Genomic DNA, 20,524 nt, shown 5'->3' with positions numbered 1-20,524 from the left:
TAACATGCCCAGGACTCAAACCCAAGTCTTTTGCCTTCAAATTCTATCCTTTCCAATAAAATATAGTTCCCTACACACTTCCAACTAATGTTACCCAAAGAAATGGAAAACATCACCAAAAAAGAAATCAAAATTTCATTAAAATACACAGATTTAAATCTATGTATTATTTTTCAACACAGCACTTTTAAGCAATGAAACTAATGGTATTAAGGGGCTTTTATAAAACGAAAACTTTACTTAGAAATTTTTCATGGGCAGAGCTACATTTGATGAGACATAAAAGACAAATATCTCTCATTTAACAATTAGAAAGTCTACTGTATAGTCAAAGACTAATATTAGAAAAATTCTTACATTTGAAATGTGGCTTTAGGAAGACATTTTCTTTCTATTCTGAAATGTGTAAACATCATTATTTTTAAAAATGTGTATCTCAGTATCAACTATTAAATGATGTTAACTTGGTCCTCTTTAGCGTGTCTGAAAATGTCTAACTGTAACCCAAAATCCTTTCTATGGATTTGGGGCCCGTAAGGCTCAAAGTGAACTACCCAGGGGGGCTAGTTGTTTTTGTTTTTTTTGTTTTTTTTAAGATGGAGTCTCACTCTGTCACTCAGGCTGGAGTGCAGTGGCGCAATCTCGGCTTACTGCAAACTCTGCCTTCTGGGTTCAAGCAATTCTCCTTCCTCAGCCTCCTGAGTAGCTGGGATTACAGGTGTGTACCACCACGCCTGCTAATTTTTGTATTTTTAGTAGAGATGGGGTTTCATCATGTTGGCCAGGCTGGTCTTGAACTCCTGACCTCAAGTGATCCACCTGCCTCAGCCTCCCAAAGCGCTGGGATTAGAGGCATGAGCCAGCACAACCGGCCAGTGGCTAGTTCTTTGACATCACTTCCCACCATTCTCTTTTGATCCCCAAAGTGCAACCACACTGGCCTCCAGCTGTTCCTGGATTTCCACCCCAGAGCCTTCACACTTGCTCTTCCTCCTGTTAAGATGCTTTTCTCAAGACAGATATAAAACTCAGTTCCCCCTTCATTCAGGTCTCTTAGTCATTCAACAACAGCATCCCAGACATTGTTCTGGGTGCTGAGAAAACAGAAATAAGAAAGATAGATAGAAGGCCGGGCGCAGTGACTCACGCCTGTAATCCCAGCACTTTGGGAGGCCGAGGTGGGCGGATCAGGAGTTCGAGACCAGCCTGACCAACAAGGAGAAATCCTGTCTCTATTAAAAATATAAAAATTAGCCAGGCGTGCTGGCATGTGCCTGTAATCCCAGCTACCTGGGAGGCTGGCACAGGAGAATCGCTTGAACCCGGGAGGCGGAGGTTGCAGTGAGCTGAGATCACGCCACTGCGCTCCAGTCTGGGCAACAGGGCGAGACTTTGCCTCAAAAAAAAGAAAAAAGAAAGGTAGACAGATAGAAAACCTTTGCCAGGTGGATTTGAAATTCTCCTGAGGGGAGACAGACAAAAACCAAAGAAGCAAACAAACAAAAAAGTAAATGATGTGGTGAATTAGAGGTGACTTTTTATGTTGAGTAAAGCAGGGAAGGGCAACACAAGGCATACCGAAGAAGATGTCATTTTATACAAGATGGTGAGGGAAGATCTTGTAGAAAAGCTGACATTTAAGCAAAGACTTAAAAGGAAGTGAGAAACCCCATGATGCATACATCCAAAGAACAATCTGTACAGGCAGAAGAAATAGCAATCGCAGGAGCCTATGGATGGGAGCATGTCTGACATTTTCAAGGAACAGCAAAGAAGTCAGCACGGGATGGAGGAGGAGAATGGTGGGAGATGAGGTCAGAAGGGGGAAGGAGATGCAGAAAGGCAGATCATAAAGGGCTTTGTAGGAAACTATAAGGACTTAGATATTTATTTTCAGTGAAATGAGGACACATTACGGAGTTCTGAGGAGAGACATAACATGACTGGCTTCTATTTTAAAAGAATCACTGTGGCTGCCGTATGGAGAATAGGCTGTAGAGAGAAAAAGACAGGAGTAGAGACCAGTCAGACTATTTCCATAATTAATAAAGGTAGAACACGATAATGTATGTAATGAGGGTGGTATGCTAGAAACGGTGAACAGTGCTTACTATTTTGGAAACAGACTGAAGACAGTGCTACAGAATTTACTAGTAGATTGGTGGTGGTATATGAAAGAAAGATCAAGCTTTTCTTACTTAAGGAATTGGAAGAGTTGGATTAATAGACAGGAAAGACATGGATGGATGAAGTTTGAGTCAGAGAATCGAAAGTTCAATTGTAGACACGTTATGTGTCAGATCTATGTTGACACCATTAGATGTCAAACAAGCAACTGAAGAGCTATAGGGCTGAAGATACATATTTGAGAGTCGCTGGCATATAGATGGCATTTAAGCCTTTCAGAGTAAATGTGATCACCAAGGTAGCAGGTCTAAATAGAAAAGGAGAACTCCAAGAAACGCACCCAAGAGCATTGCAATGCTAAATGGTACAGGGAGATGAAGACTAACCACCAGTACAGAAGGAGGAAATCCAGTCGGTGTGGCATTCTGGAAGCCAAAGGAAGAAAAGTTTTTCAAAGAGGAAAAGTGATCAACACACTGTCAAACGCCACTAAGGGGGTCAAATAAGATGAGCGCTGGCCTGACCACTGAATTTTATAACATAGAAGCCACTGGTGACCTTGAAAATGCAATTTTACTGAACTGAGAGCAAGAGATTATTGGAATAGGTTAGAGAAAACAGAGGGAGATGAATATGAGACACAGGGACAGACAAGTCTTTTGAGGAGCTTTGCTGAGAAATGGGGTAGTAGCTAGAGGCAGAGGTGCAGTCAAGAGCAGCTTTTCTTGGGAAGGGAGAAACAATCTGTGTGTTGATGGGAGTAATTTTCGAGTGAGAGGGAGGGCTATCTCCTGTTTACAGTCTTGTTTTCACGACACACATCATTCTGTGACGTTATATCTTTTGGTCTTCTCTGTTAGGGCAGAGACTTTATCTTGTTCATTGCTTATCTCCACAAAGGACAGAAATGTTACCTGGCATAAGGTAGACACTCACTACACATCTGTTAAATGAATATATATATGTTGATAACATACTAAAACATTCCCATTGTTGAACATAAATACAGTGAGGCTTGAGAACTCACTTAAAGGAATTTAAGTACCAAAAATATTGTAAGTATATTAGATACAACCTCACTTGGAATACAGTTCACAGCATGAACCTCAACAATATAAAACACAATTCTAGTATAACTATCATAATAGAGTTAACACTAGTAAATATTACAAAGTACCAATCAATACCTTGCAAAGAGACATACATTTTACAAACTAACTTACAAGTCTTGATGTGGTCGCCCTGAAGCTACGAACAAGCAGGAATTCACAAGGCAGGGAGCAGACTTCCATGCAGGGACTTCCGGCACAGGCAATAATCCTCAATTTTATTGTCAATATTTTTTATTCAAAAATATCATTTGAAAATTAAAACAATAATAGCATATAACATCTGAGTTTCAACACTGTAAATTATAAGCTAATTTTTTTTTTTTTTTTTTTTTTTGAGACAGAGTCTGGCTCTGTCTCCCGGGCTGGAGTGCAGTGGCCGGATCTCAGCTCACTGCAAGCTCCGCCTCCCGGGTTTACACCATTCCCCTGCCTCAGCCTCCGGAGTAGCTGGGACTACAGGCGCCCGCCACCTCGCCCGGCTAGTTTTTTGTATTTTTAGTAGAGACGGGGTTTCACCGTGTTAGCCAGGATGGTCTCGATCTCCTGACCTCGTGATCTGCCCGTCTCGGCCTCCCAAAGTGCTGGGATTACAGGCTTGAGCCACCGCGCCCGGCCTATAAGCTGATTTATACTCAGTAATATGAATTAGAATTAAATTATCTTTACAGCAAAAGAAAAATTAAACTTCAGATTAAGTGAAAGATTTTTTAAATCATAAAGTTTTAAAATAATGGTATACAGCTGACAGTGATAATATCTCAGTTTTGACTTTTCATTGTCAAAACTAAAACTAAAACTGACTTCATTAAGTGCACTTAATACAAATAAGCCCACTATTCAGCAATGTAAACATATACACACAATACATACCTTTGTTTCTGAAATTAAATGGTTTTGTGAATGTTAAAGTTTATTATCTATCATAGACAATAAGAGACAAAAGTCACCTGTCACAGAAACAATATTAAGTAATCTTCTCATGGTCTGGGGACTGATGTCACTGAACCAGTCCTCGGTAACCAGCAGTTTTGTAAGATCAAAGGACATCTGGCGAGTGATGGTCCTCTGCATCTGCCTTCTTCGGTAAGTGTCCTGAAACAGCACATCATCAGTGAGAAGGAACCCATGCGTCCAGTCTAGGAAATTAAGGCTTTTTGAGATGTTAATAAATGTTTATAACAACAAAAATTCCAAAGTTTTAGTCAAAGAGGAATATCATACACTAATAAATTATTATCCGTGAGGTAGAATCTTCACAAAGCAATTGTAAAGTCATATTCACAGCAACTGCATCAAATGCTACGGTTTAGCTTCAGATGCATTTTAAGTTACAGTGGTACAGTTAGAGGAAGCTCAATGCCTTTACAATTCTAAGTAAGCAGAATTGTGTACAGAGAATGATATTCAAACTCCATGGGGTCTGGCTATTTATAGGAACCCTTAAATAATACAGCGAATAAGCCCTTGTCTGGTTTTAAGGATTCAGCATTTTGATTTTTAGGTTATTATTATTATTAGACAGGGTCTCTCTCTGCTACCCAGGCTGGAGTACAGTAGGGCAATCATAGCTCACTGCCACCTGGATGTTCTGGGCTTGCGCAATCCTCCCACGTCAGCCTTCTGAGTAGTTGGGACTACAGGCATGCACAACCACACTCAGCTAATTTTTTATTCCTATTTTATGTAGAGGGTGTGACTACGTTGCCCAGCTGGTATCGAACTCCTGGTCTCAAGTGATCCTCCCACTTCATCCTCCCAAAGTGCTAGGATTACAGGCATGAGCACTGCACCTGGCCTGATGTTTAGGTTATTTTAAAGCACGTGAAAACTATGTCAAAGGGACAGCCTCTCTAACTATCCTCACATCTCCATATGAACGAAAGGCACTCTACAGGGTGGATGGGCTAAAGGAATTCCATCTCATAAGAGGAGGAACAGGTACAACCACGGTGTGCTCTTGTCTAAGGTCCTGATGCACGGGAAGGATGGATGCAACCATGCGGCACCCAAGGATGCCAGGCAAGAAATTAAAAATGGTAAGTTATATACACCTCTGAATTTAGTGCTGTCAACTGTCATTCATCATATTAATTTTGCATCCATATCTGTAAAAGGTAGAGGTACAACCACGGTGTGCTCTTGTCTAAGGTCCTGATGCACGGGAAGGATGGATGCAACCATGCGGCACCCAAGGATGCCAGGCAAGAAATTAAAAATGGTAAGTTATATACACCTCTGAATTTAGTGCTGTCAACTGTCATTCATCATATTAACTTTGCATCCATATCTGTAAAAGGTAGAGGCATAAAATCAACATGTCACTGAAGACTTTTTTTTTAAAAGTAAAACATCCAAACTTAATGGTAGCAAATCAGAAAAAAACACAAGGCCAACAGTAGCCCAACTTCAATGAGTGTGAGTGGCACTGTCACAACTGCCCTGCAAGTGATTATCTCCCTGTCATTTGCATACAGACATATACACAGAACATGCCCTCGTTCCATACAAACAAGATGGGGAGGTCAGGGACAACCAGTGTGTTGAAGGAGAAACCCCCAGTGGCTGGGAAGGACACAAGTCACTATGTGGTAGAGAAAAAAGAGTGAGCATCCCACAAGCATTTAGGGAAGGACGGCCAACAGGAAGACAAAGCCAGGAGTTTTCTCACACTACAAACCTTTCTCCCCTACTGCTATGGTGGCAACAGGCATAGCTCAACCTGACCAGGAATGAATACAGTGGTTCTCAACCCTGGATGAAATCATTTGGCAAGCTTTAAGATCTGAGGGATCAGGAGCAGCACCTGGGCTGAGAACAGGTTGGGACCCCTATACGAAGTACAGTTGTTAGGGTTCTAGGTGCGAACATTCCCTGAAACACATGAAGCTGAAAGGGAATTCAATGATAATGTTTATTTGAAGAGCTTAATGCAATATTTACAAAATATTACTTAAGTGGCAATACAAACATACAGATCGAAACCAATGGCATCTTACCCGCCTATTGAGAGCTGTCTTGCTACCAAGTTTTGTCATCTCCCCAAGGCTGTTCTGTGAAACTCTCCTGTCAGCATCTTCCTGTATCCCTTAAAGCAAGACAGCATCACTTACACCAAAATTCTGTCGTATATGATATTTAAAGAAATGTGAAATCACAACATTTTTCAAGGTAAAAAAGTGAGTCGCCATAAAGAAACGACAAAACTATTTCAAACTCAAAGTACTTTAGGAGCCTGAGCTTTACCTGTAGTATCTGAGCATGGAACATCCCCATTTGTTGCTGAAGTTACGAGAAATTTTCTTGCATTGCTCAGTCCACGACTATTAAGGAACACAGGCAAATGCACTATGTTGCGCATGTAGTCATGGCCATTTATATTCGAATCCCGAAGCACACTATTGAGGTTCTGGTTAATTGCCTTTATGATAATATGTGGATCACTTGCAAAAATGGCAATGAAAGGGCCTTTTGAAAACAGAACTCGGACCTGTGGTAGAAGACATGTACAGTTGTAACACACATTTTAATTGTCCAAAAGAATAAGGAAAAAACAGGATAATAAATAACAATGGCGACTTTTGAGGTGGCGCAAACGTACAGTGTCCAGCATCTGAAGGACTTTGTCCTGTTCACAGGCATCTAATCCATCGATGATGACGACCAGCCTTGTCTGATTCTGAGTGAAGCTGTCAATGGTTTTTGCCATCCTGGCCATCAATTCTACTTCACATTTAAGAACCTGTATTGCAAAGGAAGGTACAGAAAGCACTGAAGGAAGACCCAAGAAGCTTAAACATATTTCTTAGAAAGTGTGATAGAAAGTCATCTAATAGGAACAGAAGACATTCAAAGTCCGTGCTGCCAGCTGTGGTTCCACTTAAAATAAGAGCAAGTATTTCACAATTTACCAAGTGACTACACATAAATTACAGCGGTTGATCCTCAGAATGACACTGTGGGATAGACACTACCACATCTGTTCTAAAAAGAACAAACTGGGTTGAGTGACTAACTTGCCAAGGTCAGAGGCTCTCAATGTCAAAAGATTCAGATCTGGATGCAAATCCAAATGATCGAAGCACTACACTACTGCTGGCTCTGTGATGGCATCTGACCTTGACCACAGGAATGAGCTGCAGAATTCTATAAAGTTCCTTTCACTTTGAAAAACAAAATCCTGTATTATTTATTTTGGTGGTTCAATTTGCTATTTTTAAAAACAGATCTCTTTACTGGGCTCTAGAGGAACTTACATTATTAGATAGTAGTTGCTAACTCTTTCAAATAACTTATAAAAGTCTATTTTATAAAAACATGCTATTGTTATAATGTTTCTCACTCCAAATATGTACTTCCACTGGAAAAATCTGGAATAGAACTCAAAACAAATAAAAGGACTGCTGGTTTCTGGTTCTACATATATGTAAACACTTTAGAAGTGGCCACTCCTTGATTATGTATGCTTATATATGTGTGTGGGTGTGTGTGTGTGTGTATAATGTTCATATTTAATAAGTATGCTTGTATATGTAAATGAAATTAAGGACAACAATGATACTGGAGATGGGAGAGAAAAATTAGGATTATTTTGCTTTTATAAGATAAACTACCTGAGAAGTGATACAGTATTACTTGAAAGTGGGCTTGGATTCATTGTAAATGCATATTGCAAACTGTAGGGCAACCACTCAAAAAAAAGTTTAAAAAAAAGTACAATTGATATGCTAAGAAAGGTGAGAAAATGGAATCATATAAAATGCTCAATAAAAGCATAAAAGACTTTAAAAAGAAGAGTAGAAGACAAAAATAGGAACAAATAGAGCAACAAATAGAAAACAGTAGCAAATGCAATGGATATTAATTCATCTAAATCAATTATACCTTTGAACGTCAGTGTTCTAAAGATACCAATTAGAAGAAAGAGATGTCAGAGATGATCAAAAAACAAGAGCTAATTTTGTTATCTATAAGAAACCCACCTTACATAAAAAGACACATGTAGATTAAAAGTAAATGAATGGAGAAAGATATACCAACACCAATCAAAAGAGAGTGGGAGTAACTATATTAATTTCAGACAGACAGAGTAGACTTCAAAGCAAGGAAAGTAACTGGGATTAAAGAGGGGCATTACATAACAACAAAGGAGCTCATTCTCTAAGGAGACATAACAATCCTAAACATTTACATATCTAAGAACAGAGAATCAAAATATATAAAACAAAAGCTGACAGAACTGCAAGAAGAAATAGATAAATACACTATCATAGCTGGAGACCTCAACACCATTCTACAAGGACAGATGCAGCAGTCATAAAACCAGTAAGGACGCAGTTCAGCTCAACACCACCATCAATCAACTTGGTATAACAGACATCTACAGCTACTTCATCCAAAAAAAAAAAAAATTCACATAAAGCATTCACCAAGATGGACCACATTCTGAGCCATAAAACACACCATAACAAATTTTTTTTTTTTTTTTTTGAGACGGAGTCTCGCTCTGTCACCTGAGCTGGAGTGCAGTAGCACAATCTCAACTCACTGCAAGCTCCGCTTCCCTGGTTCACGCCATTCTCCTGTCTCAGCCTCCTGAGTAGCTGGGGCTACAGGCACCCACCACCACGCCTGGTTAATATTTTGTATTTTTAGTAGAGACAGGGTTTCACCATGTTAACCAGGATGGTCTCGATCTCCTGACCTCATGATTAACCCGCCTCGGCCTCCCAAAGTGCCGGGATTACAGGCGTGAGCCACCGCGCCCAGCAACAAATTTAAAATAGAAAGCATGCATACAATGTCTTCCCTTGGTGGAATTAAACTAGAAATCAAAAACAGAAAGATAATTGGAAAATCCCAAAACATGTACAGATTTTAAAACACACTTCCAAATAACACATGGGTCAAAGAAAAAAAATCTCAAGAGAAATTTTAAAATATTTTGAACTAAATAAAAACGGCAACACAACTTATCACAATTTGTGGGATGCAGCAAAAGAACTGCTAAGAAGAAAATGTATAGCACTGAATGCATGTATTAGTAAAGAATAAAAATATAAAATCAATAATCTGGCTGGGTGCAGTGGCTCATGCCTGTAATCCCAGCACTTTGGGAGGTCAAGCAGGGTGGAGCACTTGAGCTCAGGAGTTCGAGACCAGTGTGGGCAACACGATGAAACCCTAACTCTATAAAAATTAGCCAGGCGTGCTGGCATGTTGCCTGTGGTCCCAACTACTCAGCAGGCTGAGGTGGGAGGATTCCTTGAGCCCAGGGGGCAGAGGTTGCAGTGAGCTGGGATCGCACCACTGCACTACAGCCTGGGCAACAGAGTAAGATTCCATCTCAAAAAATAAATAAATAAAACTAAAATAAAAATTAATAATCTAAGCTTCTACCTCAGGAAAGCAGAAAAAGAAGAGCAAATTAAATGCAAAGTAATCAGAAGAAAGGAAATAATAAAAACTAAAACAGAAATAAAACAATGAAACCAAAAGCTAGTTAGGTCAAAAGGTAAACACAACCAGTAAGCCTTGGACTAACTAAGATGAAAGAAGAGGGAACACAAATTCAGAATAACAGCACATGAAAGAGAGGTTATCGCTTTAGACCTCATGGAAAAAACAGGATAATAAAGGGATACTACGAACAACTCTATGCCCACAAATTTGATAACTTAGATAAATGGACCAGTTCTTTGAAAGACATAATTTGCCAAAATTCATAAGAACAGGCCTGTATCTACTGAAGAAACTGCATCAATAATAATTTTTCAAAACAGAAAGCATCAGGCCCAGAAGGGTTCATGAGTGAAGTCTACCAAGGACTTACAGAAGAAATTATACTAACTCTACATAGCATCTTTCAGAAGACAGAAGCAAAGGGAATGCTTCCTAACTCATTCTATGAAGTCAGCATCACCCTAATACCAAAACCAAAGTCATGACAAGAAAAGCAAACTACAGACCAATAAATATCTCATGGGCATAGATGCAAAAATCCTCAACAAAATATTAGCAAATCATATGCAAGATATATAAAAAGAATTATACACCACAATCAAGTGAGATTTATGCCAGGTAGGTAGGGCTGGTTCCACAGTCAAAAATCAATTAATGTAATCCATCACATCAACAGACTAAGCTGGGCACAATGGCTCACAACTGTAATCCCAGCACTCTGGCAGGCCAAGGAGGGTGGGTCGTCTGAGGTCAGGAGTTCGAGACCAGCCTGATCAACATGGTGAAACCCCATCTCTACTAAAAATACAAAATTAGCTGGGCATGGTGATGCATTCCTGTAATCTTACCAACTTGGGAGGCTGAGGCAGGAGAATCACTTGAACCCGGGAGGCGGTGGTTGTAGTGAACTGAGATGGTACCACTGTACTCCTGCACTCCAGCCTGGGCAACAAGAATGAAACTCAGTCTTTAAAAAAAAAAAAAAAAAAAAAAAAAAAAAAAACGACTGAAGAAGAAAGATCATATAAATAGATACAGAAAAAGCCAACACCAACACCCATTCATGGTAGAAACTCTCAGTAAACTAGAAACAGAGAGGAACTTCTTCAACTTGATAAAGAACATCCATAGTTGACATCATACTTAATGGTGAGAACATGAGAACATATACTAAGATCAGGAACGAGGCAAGGATGTCCCTTTTCTTACCACTCCTTTTCAACATAGTACTGGAAGTCCTAACTAATGCAATAAAACAAACAACAACAACAAAAAAGGAAATAAAAGGTATGAAGACTGGGAAGAAAGAAACCTGTCTTAGTTCACAGGTGACTTGACTCTATGTAGAAAAACTGAAAGAATCAACAACAAAAAAACCTCCTGGGACTAACAAACAATTATAGCAAGGTTTCAGACAAATGTACAAAATTTGATCACTTTCCTACATATCAGCAATGAACAAGTCAAACATGAAATTAAGAACACAATTACTATCTATATTAACATTGCAAAAAATGAAATAGGTATAAATCTAACAAAATATGTATAAGATCTATATTAGAAAACTACAAAACTCTTGAAGGAAATCAAGGAAGAACTAAATAAATGAGGAGATATTCCATGTTCATGGATAGGAAGACTCAATACTTGACCTATAGATTTAATGCAATCTCAATGAAAATCCCAGCAAGTTATTTAAGGTGAATCAAAAGTTCCTATGAGGAGAAAAAGACCCAGAATAGCCGACACAATATTGAAGGAGACTGACACTACCCAACTTCAAGAAAATAAAGCTAGAGTAATCAAACAGTGTGGTATGGGTAAACAAATAGACAAAGAGAAAAGAGCGCCCAGAAACAGACCTACACAAATGTAGTCAATTGGTCTTTGACAAGTGGCAAAGGCAATACAATGGAAGAAATAGTCTTTTTAACAAATGGTTCTGGAACAACTGGAAACAAAAAAAGAAAAGAAAAGGTAAAGAAAGAGAAGAGAGGAGAGAGAGGAGAAGAGAAGAGAACAGAACAGAGGAGAACAGAAGAAGAAGCAAGGAAGCCAGCAAGAAAGCAAGAAAGAAGAGAATCTAGACACACTCACACTTCACAAAAATTAACTCAAAATAGCTCAAAGACCTAAATGTAAAAATATAAAACACCTACAAAATAACAGAGGATAAAATCTAGATGACTATAAGTTTGGTGTTAACTTTTTAGATAGTACACCACAGCAAGATCCATGAAAGAGAGAATAAGCTAGACGTCATTTAAAATGTCTGTTCTGCAAAAGACACTGTCAAGTGAATGAAAAGCAACCCAAAGAATGGGAAAAAATATTTGCAAAAAGCATATCTGATAAAGGACTATTATCCAAAATATACAAAGAACTCTTAAAACTCAACAATAAGAAAATGAACAACCCGATTGAAAAATAAGCCGAAGACCTTAACAGCGAATTCACCAAAGAAGACATACAGATAGCAAATAAGCACATGAAAATATGCTCCACAACACGTGTAATCAGGGAGATGCAAATTCAAACAATAAGATACCACTGCACACCTATCAGAATGGCCAAAATCCAGAACACCAATAACACCAAATGCTGGTGAGGATGTGATGTGGAGCAACGGGAGCCTCATTCATTTCTGGTGGGAATGCAAAATAGTACAGCCACCTTGGAAGACAGTTTGGTTGTTTCTAACAAAACGAAACACCATACAAGCTAGCAATCACACTCCTTGGTATTTACCCAAAGGAGTTTTCAACTCCTTTATGTTCACACAAAAGCCTGTACACAAAAGTTTATAGCAGCCTTATTCATACTTGCCAAAACCTGGAAGCAATAAAGATGTCCTTCAGTAGGTAAATGTATAAACGAACTGTGATATATCCAGATAATGGAATATGAGCCATGCTAAAAAGAAATGAGCTAGCAAGCCATGAAAAGACACGAAGGGAAACTAAATGCATATGACTATGTGAACAAAGCCAATCGGAAAAGACTACACATGTATGATTCAACTAGATGACATTCTGGAAAGGGCAAAACTATGGTGATAGGAGAAAGAAATGGTAGCCAGGGATGAGGGAGGAGGGTGGAGGGAAGGGTGAACAGGTGTGAACAGGTGAAGCACAGAAGATTTTGAGGGCAACAAATCTACTCTGTGTAAGACTATAATGGTGGATACATGTTACACATTTGTCCAAGTCCATAGAATGTACCACACCAAGAGTGAACCCTAATGTAAACTAGGGATGCTGGGTGATTATGATGTGTCAACCTAAGTTCGTCAGTTGCAACAAATGTACTGCTCTGGTAGTAATGGTGCTAACTGGGGAGGCTGTGTATGTGTAGGGGAAGTGGGTATATGGGATATCTTTGCACCTCCCTCTAAATTTTGCTGTGAACTTAAAACTACCTTAAATTATAGTCTTGAATGAATGAATGAATGAACAAATTAACTAACCTAAAATAAATGCAACACTTTAACACTTAGAGAGTATACTTCCTAAAGCCCAAATGAGCATGGCAGTGGCAGCATATTCACATTACAATTTTTTCTAATAACCAGTGAGTGCTTACTTTCATGAATCCTTCACTTTTCAATTTATGCAGTTTGGAGGCTGCATTATGGAGGCGTTTTCTTTGGGAATTCAGGAGGGAGTCCAGCACTTGCCACCATGTACGACAGTTCAACACAAAGGCCAATCCCACTATAGATGCGATTGATATGAGGACAGCATTTACAGTCAGATGCTTTGGGTCAACTCTAAATATAGCCAGAAGAGTAATTCCAGATATAATGCAGCCAATGATAAAAAGGAAGATGACAAAAGATGGGAGACAACAGGTTTTTTTCCATTTCTTTTTACCTGTAATGCAACAAATGGTTTTAATAATTACTAACATATCAAGTATCTAGAAAATCCTAACATTATAGTCACAGTACCTGACGAGTCCAATGTTCAAGGTGTGTTTCATGAAAATAAACTGAACATCCATCCCACCCCAACCCCTTACACACAAAGAAGGAAGGAAGGAAATCCTACCCTGAGTATCTTCAGTCTTGAATACTCGAAAAAGCCTGGTTGCCAAAAAGCCAAACTCTCTCTCACAAGCATCCGAGAGGGTTGCAATCATTTCAGCCAGAGAAGTTTCTCCACCTACACTGGACAGTCTATTGTAATCTGTAAACAAAAACCTTGAAGAAGAGAACAAATCAAACGTTACTTTGGCATCTAAAGTAACAAATAACTTAAATGTATGTATGTCATCTTTGCATCATTTACCCTTTATTTTATTTCTCTTTCAAAATGTTGTTTTTTAAATTCCAGGGAGGGAAAAGAATTTGTAATCAGGTAGCTTCCACTTCTAAAATCTTACATACTTTTCTTAGGAAAAAAACAGTAATAAAAGTGAAATATGCAGGGTCATATGAAGTAATTCTGACTAAGGACAGTCGGGGGGAAGTTATGCCAGAACTTAGATGTGGAGTACCGGACACCCCAGCAGATCTGATGACACAATGGTTAAAAGGTGACACCCGTGTCACAATGTGGCCACCAAGAGTTGCACAAAGAAAGTTTTCTAACACCAACGAAAGAGACTCTAACCCTGAAAAAATAGTAATTACATTCATTAAAGAATTTCAAGCCCAGTAATACCATTTAAAAACTCAAGTTTTAGAATGGCTTATTTTATTTATAGCCTCAACGTCTACCAGGGATTGAGAAATAGTTGTAAAGTATTCTCTTCACAATTGTTCTTAAAAATTAAGTGAATTATTTGTGTTCTGAGTCTCTGAATCATTATTATTTCTGTATTAGTTCCTTTCTCCCTTCCATCTGTAAATTAAACTCTCATCTCAGTCCAGTAGATAAGCACTGCTCTCAGAATACAATCTGTATTATACTGTGTGGTCTTGATGATGCTATTTTAATTTTTCTAACTGAAAAAAAAAAAAATTACCACCTCATTAATTAGACTGGTTTCCTTATTTTCTGTAAAAACATTCTCCCAATTATTTTATTGTTTTCCTTTTAACTTTTTCACTTTTAAATCCTTTTCTTAATACTTAATTCTATATGCTAGTTACTTAAAAGTTTTCACCTTTATTTTTCTCTTATATTCAGTTTTAATATTTTATCTGATTTGGCCTATTTATTTTCATCTTAAATTACACTTATTTTTTCTTATAATTTAAAATTGTTTCATCTTTTAATGCTTTTTATTTATTTATTTAGAGACAGGGTCTCACTTTGTCGCCCAGGCTGGAGTGCAGTGGCATGATCTTGGCTCACTGTACCCTCAACCTCCCAAGCTTAAGCAGTTCTCCCACTTCAGCCTCCCAAGTAGCTAGAACTACAGGCACGTGCCACCACACCCAGCTAATTTTTCTATTTTTTGTAGAGATGGGGTTTCGCCATTACCCAGGCTTGCTGCGAACTCCTGAGTGCAACCAATTGCCTGCTTCGGCCTCCCACAGTGCTGGGATTACAGGTGTGAGCCACCACATCTGGCCTTAATACAATTTAAATTCTTACATTGCTTACTTCCACTGAATTTCTTTTGCTTTTAATTTTCTAGCCTTTTTTTCTTTTTTCTTTTTTTCCATTTTACTTTCCTCTGGAGTCCTCTACCTTTCCTTTATTCCTGGACTTAAACATTTTTCATCTTTTCTGTTTTCTCATAAATTTCCCACTTAGTATGAATAATAATTTTAGATAGACATGTGAGGATATTTCCTGAGCTGAGAAAAGCACAGCTCAGAGAAGGGAGCTGGGTTTCCCCAGGTTAACTGCTCACATAAGGAGGGGCCAGGTCTCCAACCAGGAGCTCTCTGGGAACTAAGGCCATTGGCTGGACCCTTCCTCCATCCAGTGCTCTCTTCAAAGTGTGTTCCAAAGGACGGTAACAAGTGACATCACAGGGAGAAAAGGTTTATGCTCAAATAAAATTTGGTAAATAAAGGTTAAACAGGTTTCTTTATGGAAAGGTGCCTCTGATCCTTTAACGTATAAGAGGGATACATAATCTGAAGTGTTTCCCACAGTATTTGACCAGGGCATGTTTTTATTTTTGTATGTAAAAGTTTCCAGGTACCAATGTTTTTTGGAACATACATTGAGAAATTATACTCTATAAACTTTTTTTTTTTTTTGAGATAGAGTTTCGTTCTTGTCACCCAGGCTGGAGTACAATGGCACGATCCTGGCTCACTGCAACCTCTGCCTCCTGGGTTCAAGCGATTCTCCTGCTTCATCCTTCCAAGTAGCTGGGATTACGGGAATGCACCATGACGCCCCCTCTAGTTTTGTATTTTTAGTAGAGATGGGGTTTCACCATGTTGGGCAGGCTGGTCTCGAACTCCTGACCTCAGGTAATCTGCCCACCTCTGCCTCCCAAAGTGCTGGTATTGCAAGGCTGAGTCACCATGCCCGGCCCCTATAAATTTTTTGAAGTGAAAAATATTTTTTCCTGAATCTCACTGAAGATTTCTTCTGTCAAATGGAACAACTCACCTCACAGGTAAAGCTTTAGTAGTCTGCTCTGGCAACTCAGGTGGATTCACAAACATCAATTTAAGGAGCAGTTCCAAATATCCAATATGTCTTGCCAATCTAGTGCTGAGGACCCAGGCCCAATTCCAACTCTCTCCTTCTCTTCGTCCACCAAAGTAAATGACAACTGAAATTCACAGTTTAAGTTATCCAAAGCAGTCATCAGTCAAGCAGATCTTTTCTCCAAAGATCAAATATCAAGCGATGACAGCTAAGCTTACATAGCTTTCTATGGTCCCATACTATTTCCTAACTACTCCTCAAAGAATTCCATTAACTTCCCCTAAGATACAGAAGATATGAAAAATGAAAAGTAAACTGGCTAAAATATGCCTTAAACAGAAACATAACTGCAGTTCAGATTCAAATGCAAATGACTCTGGATTTATCACTATTTGCAACTGGTAAAGTTGGTTATCAGTTCCTCTTACAGTAAATCTATTTCCTTTCTTGCAACCGAATACACCCCCAAGAATAGGGATTATATTATATTTTTTTACTTTGCTTTTAGATAAAATTAAAAGTACAGACATGGTCAAAATGCTCAAGAGCACACCACTGATGGCTCAGAAGCCTTCTTTTCAGAAAAAGGATTTAAATATAAATCATTAATTAAAGTAAGTATAATAATCTAGGGTCTTGCTTCAAGATTAACAAGTAGTACATCAGTTTATAAGCTACTTCTGCCAAGTTGTGAGCAATGTTCCTTTAGGAAGATTTATGAAGTAGCAGAAAGGTCAGTTTTCTCACCCTATTAGTGAAAATCACATACAGGTTTGCAAAGACAGATAAAGATAACGTTTTTTTCATTATCTATGAATCTTAACATTTTCTCCATTTTTGAAAAAGATAAAAAGCAAAGACTTACTAAAGAATATATATAAGAGAGCCAAGAAGCTCAATGACACTGCTATTCCAAGATTCGGATGGACCGTGAAGGCAAACAATAAACCAAGCCCTCCACAAAGTAGCAGGGTAAGAAACACTACAAGCCACGAGAACTGAAAGAGAGGCTCAATCTGTTGTCCGGCGAAGGTTTTCATTTCATCTGAAAGATAATTTAGTATGAAATCTTATTCCTGTTTTAAGAAATACAACTTTTAATACGATTTGCAGTTTTCTTTTTTTTTTTTTTTTTTGAGACGGAGTCTCGCTCTGTCGCCCGGGCTGGAGTGCAGTGGCCGGATCTCAGCTCACTGCAAGCTCCGCCTCCCGGGTTTACGCCATTCTCCGGCCTCAGCCTCCCGAGTAGCTGGGACTACAAGCGCCCACCACCTCGCCCGGCTAGTTTTTTGTATTTTTTAGTAGAGACGGGGTTTCACTATGTTAGCCAGGATGGTCTCGATCTCCTGACCTGGTGATCCGCCCGTCTCGGCCTCCCAAAGTGCTGGGATTACAGGCTTGAGCCACCGTGCCCGGCCGATTTGCAGTTTTCACATTTTCAATGTAAACATTTATTGGGCACTTTACTAGGTCCCTAGACAGAATACTGCTACTTAACCATTTTAACCAGTGTTCTCTTGCCAAGATGAACATCTCACCCCCAGGACCACAGCTAGGCCTGAATCACCACCCTCTCCTGCTTCACGTGGAGGATGCACAAAATCCCTTCTCATATACTCCCACCTGTCAAGATTTTCTTGAGATTTTTTGTGGTTTGCATCAACACAAACATTACGCATATGCATACTGTTTCCACATGGGAAAATAATACTCTATATCTTCAAACTACATACCACCACCATTCCTCCTCATCCCTTCTCCCTCCAATCACATTTGAGAATACTGTGCTTAAAGGTGCATGTTGAGCCCAAAGGAGCCCCACACAAGTCATTCTTTGTACAAAACTTGGGGAAATTTTTACAGGCAATACTGAAACCTATCCTTGAAGAATGAGCAAGATTTTGCCAAGCAAAAGGCATACGTGTTAGGTGGGTGATAGTGAGGCCAGCTAAGAAGTTGCTTATAGAGGGAGCAACCTGGGAAACACGTCTGGTCTGTTCTTGCAAGAGCAAATAGTCCTCTGTGACTGAAGCTGGGGCACACGCCAGAGGTGCTGCTGACAGGTGGAACCATGCAAACTGACAAGTCTGTGAAGGGCCCGAAAAAACCTGCCAGCAAGGGTTTTTATGTAGGTTTATCACACAACTGGATCTGCTTTAGAAACAGAACTCAAACGACCGTGCGAAGGACCAACCAGAGGGAAGTTCATCTCAGCAAACCGCGTACCACACATGCCCATACAGAAAGCGGTCTTCCTCTTTATTTCAGAAAAATCCCCAGAGAAAACCTTGTTTTCCATATAGAGACTTTGTATAAGCAAGCTCTTTACCTTCTAGTTTCTTGAGTAAGAAAGATTTCCCACTTCCCCACTGTGCATACAACCCCACACAAATGGGTGGCTGCATGGTCGGCTCACTGAGAATATCTGCTAGGGCACTGCTATATAAATCATATCCAAGCATGTCACCATCTGTTTCAGTAGGAGACAAGTGTCCTGTAATTAAAACACATCATATCTTATGTTAAACAGTGGCATTACTATTAGAAAGGAACACTATTTTCATTTATTGTTTACTTGATTAGAGAGAAAAAAATTATTTCAAATGTTTATAACCATGTAAAAACAGTTTCAGGGAGTCTCTGAGCCTACTCTGACTTGGCAGGCTACCTGATTTAAAATTTAAAAAAAAAAAAGTTTCAGAGATTCTTAAATTACTATCATATTTCATAGAACTTAAGATACCTATTAATTATATGATAAATCTTTTTATGTATAATTAAGAAAGAACAAAATGCTGCCAAATTGTGACATCATGCTTTCTTGTCCATCACTTATAAGACACATACCAATTTCAGAGATGTTAAATTATGGGAACAGTGTGCATTTTAGAATCAGTAACATATGATGATTAACACAAATGAGTATGTAAAATAAATTTAATATGTGTAATACCTATACAAAGAAAGTTACAAAATGTTACTGAAGAGCATAATAGATAAGAGAAAAAGAAACATTCTATGATTCCGTGCAGAAAGGTTCAGCAATTCTCCCAAATTATTCTGTCACTTCAAGGCAGTTCTAATTAAAAACCCATGAGAATTTTGTTTTAATTGAAAGGAAAGAAGAATGTGTAAGAATAGGAAAAAAAAATAAAGACTACTGAAGGGTAGTTGTCACTGGAAAAGAATAACAATGTAAAACAATAATTTGAACATTCTGGAACTCATACAGGATATTAACATAAGTGGCATTTCAAATAAGGCAGGAAAGGATGAATTGGTAAGTGGTGTTGGGAAAGTTTAATCACTCATGAAAAAAATCAAATTAAAATGCTATGTATCTCATAGCCTCAACAAAATTTTCTGAAACATTAAAAAATTAAGTAGAAAAAAGTAAAACCATAGAAGTAACAGAAGAAAATACAGGAGAAACTTTAAAAATCTTTGTTTAAAAGGGCCTTTCTTTCTCAATGTAATACTAAGGCCAGAACTGCAGGAAAAGACTAATGAATTAACTACAAAAATGTAAAACTTTTGAATGCGGAATAAAAATCCATGACCACCAGCCAAGAGTATGCTGAGGGGAGGGGAATGCAGCACATAGGACACACCCAGGATCAATATCCATAACACAGAAAGATTCTTACATCAATTTTTTTTTAAATATTGAAAACTAAAAAGTGGACAAAGGATACAAAACGGAAACTGGCAAGAATACAAGTAGCCTATGAATATATTACATATTATCTAAGTCAAAAGGCTGAGAATACAAGCAGCCTATGAATATATTACATACTAGCTAAGTCAAAAGGCTGAGAATACAAGCAGCCTATGAATATATTACATACTAGCTAAGTCAAAAGGCTGAGAATACAAGCAGCCTATGAATATATTACATACTAGCTAAGTCAAAAGGCTGAGAATACAAGCAGCCTATGAATATATTACATACTAGCTAAGTCAAAAGGCTGAGAATACAAGCAGCCTATGAATATATTACATACTAGCTAAGTCAAAAGGCTGAGAATACAAGCAGCCTATGAATATATTACATACTAGCTAAGTCAAAAGGCTGAGAATACAAGCAGCCTATGAATATATTACATACTAGCTAAGTCAAAAGGCTGAGAATACAAGCAGCCTATGAATATATTACATACTAGCTAAGTCAAAAGGCTGAGAATACAAGCAGCCTATGAATATATTACATACTAGCTAAGTCAAAAGGCTGAGAATACAAGCAGCCTATGAATATATTACATA

At 38.5% G+C, this 20,524-nt stretch overlaps 1 protein-coding gene across 5 annotated transcripts in view; it reads right to left on the bottom strand.

The window, feature by feature from the left end:
- KIDINS220 (kinase D interacting substrate 220) overlaps window positions 1-20,524 on the bottom strand; it is a 113,490-nt gene that overhangs the window by 43,566 nt on the left and 49,400 nt on the right. For all 5 annotated transcript variants that reach the window (XM_030920932.1, XM_010379689.2, XM_030920929.1 and 2 more), the window contains 9 exons: window positions 18,591-18,755; window positions 17,127-17,306; window positions 16,220-16,385; window positions 13,748-13,899; window positions 13,281-13,570; window positions 6,838-6,978; window positions 6,483-6,726; window positions 6,236-6,324; window positions 4,187-4,331 (listed from right to left, as the gene is read on the bottom strand). In XM_030920932.1, coding sequence (XP_030776792.1) covers window positions 4,187-4,331; window positions 6,236-6,324; window positions 6,483-6,726; window positions 6,838-6,978; window positions 13,281-13,570; window positions 13,748-13,899; window positions 16,220-16,385; window positions 17,127-17,306; window positions 18,591-18,755 — 1,572 coding nt within the window. The remainder of the gene's footprint in view (window positions 1-4,186; window positions 4,332-6,235; window positions 6,325-6,482; window positions 6,727-6,837; window positions 6,979-13,280; window positions 13,571-13,747; window positions 13,900-16,219; window positions 16,386-17,126; window positions 17,307-18,590; window positions 18,756-20,524) is intronic.

This window comes from Rhinopithecus roxellana, chromosome 17 (genome assembly GCF_007565055.1).
Source record: "Rhinopithecus roxellana isolate Shanxi Qingling chromosome 17, ASM756505v1, whole genome shotgun sequence".
NCBI classification, from domain to species: domain Eukaryota; kingdom Metazoa; phylum Chordata; class Mammalia; order Primates; family Cercopithecidae; genus Rhinopithecus; species Rhinopithecus roxellana.
Note: the sequence above shows the minus strand (reverse complement) of the source record. Positions and strands in the feature narration are given on the sequence as shown.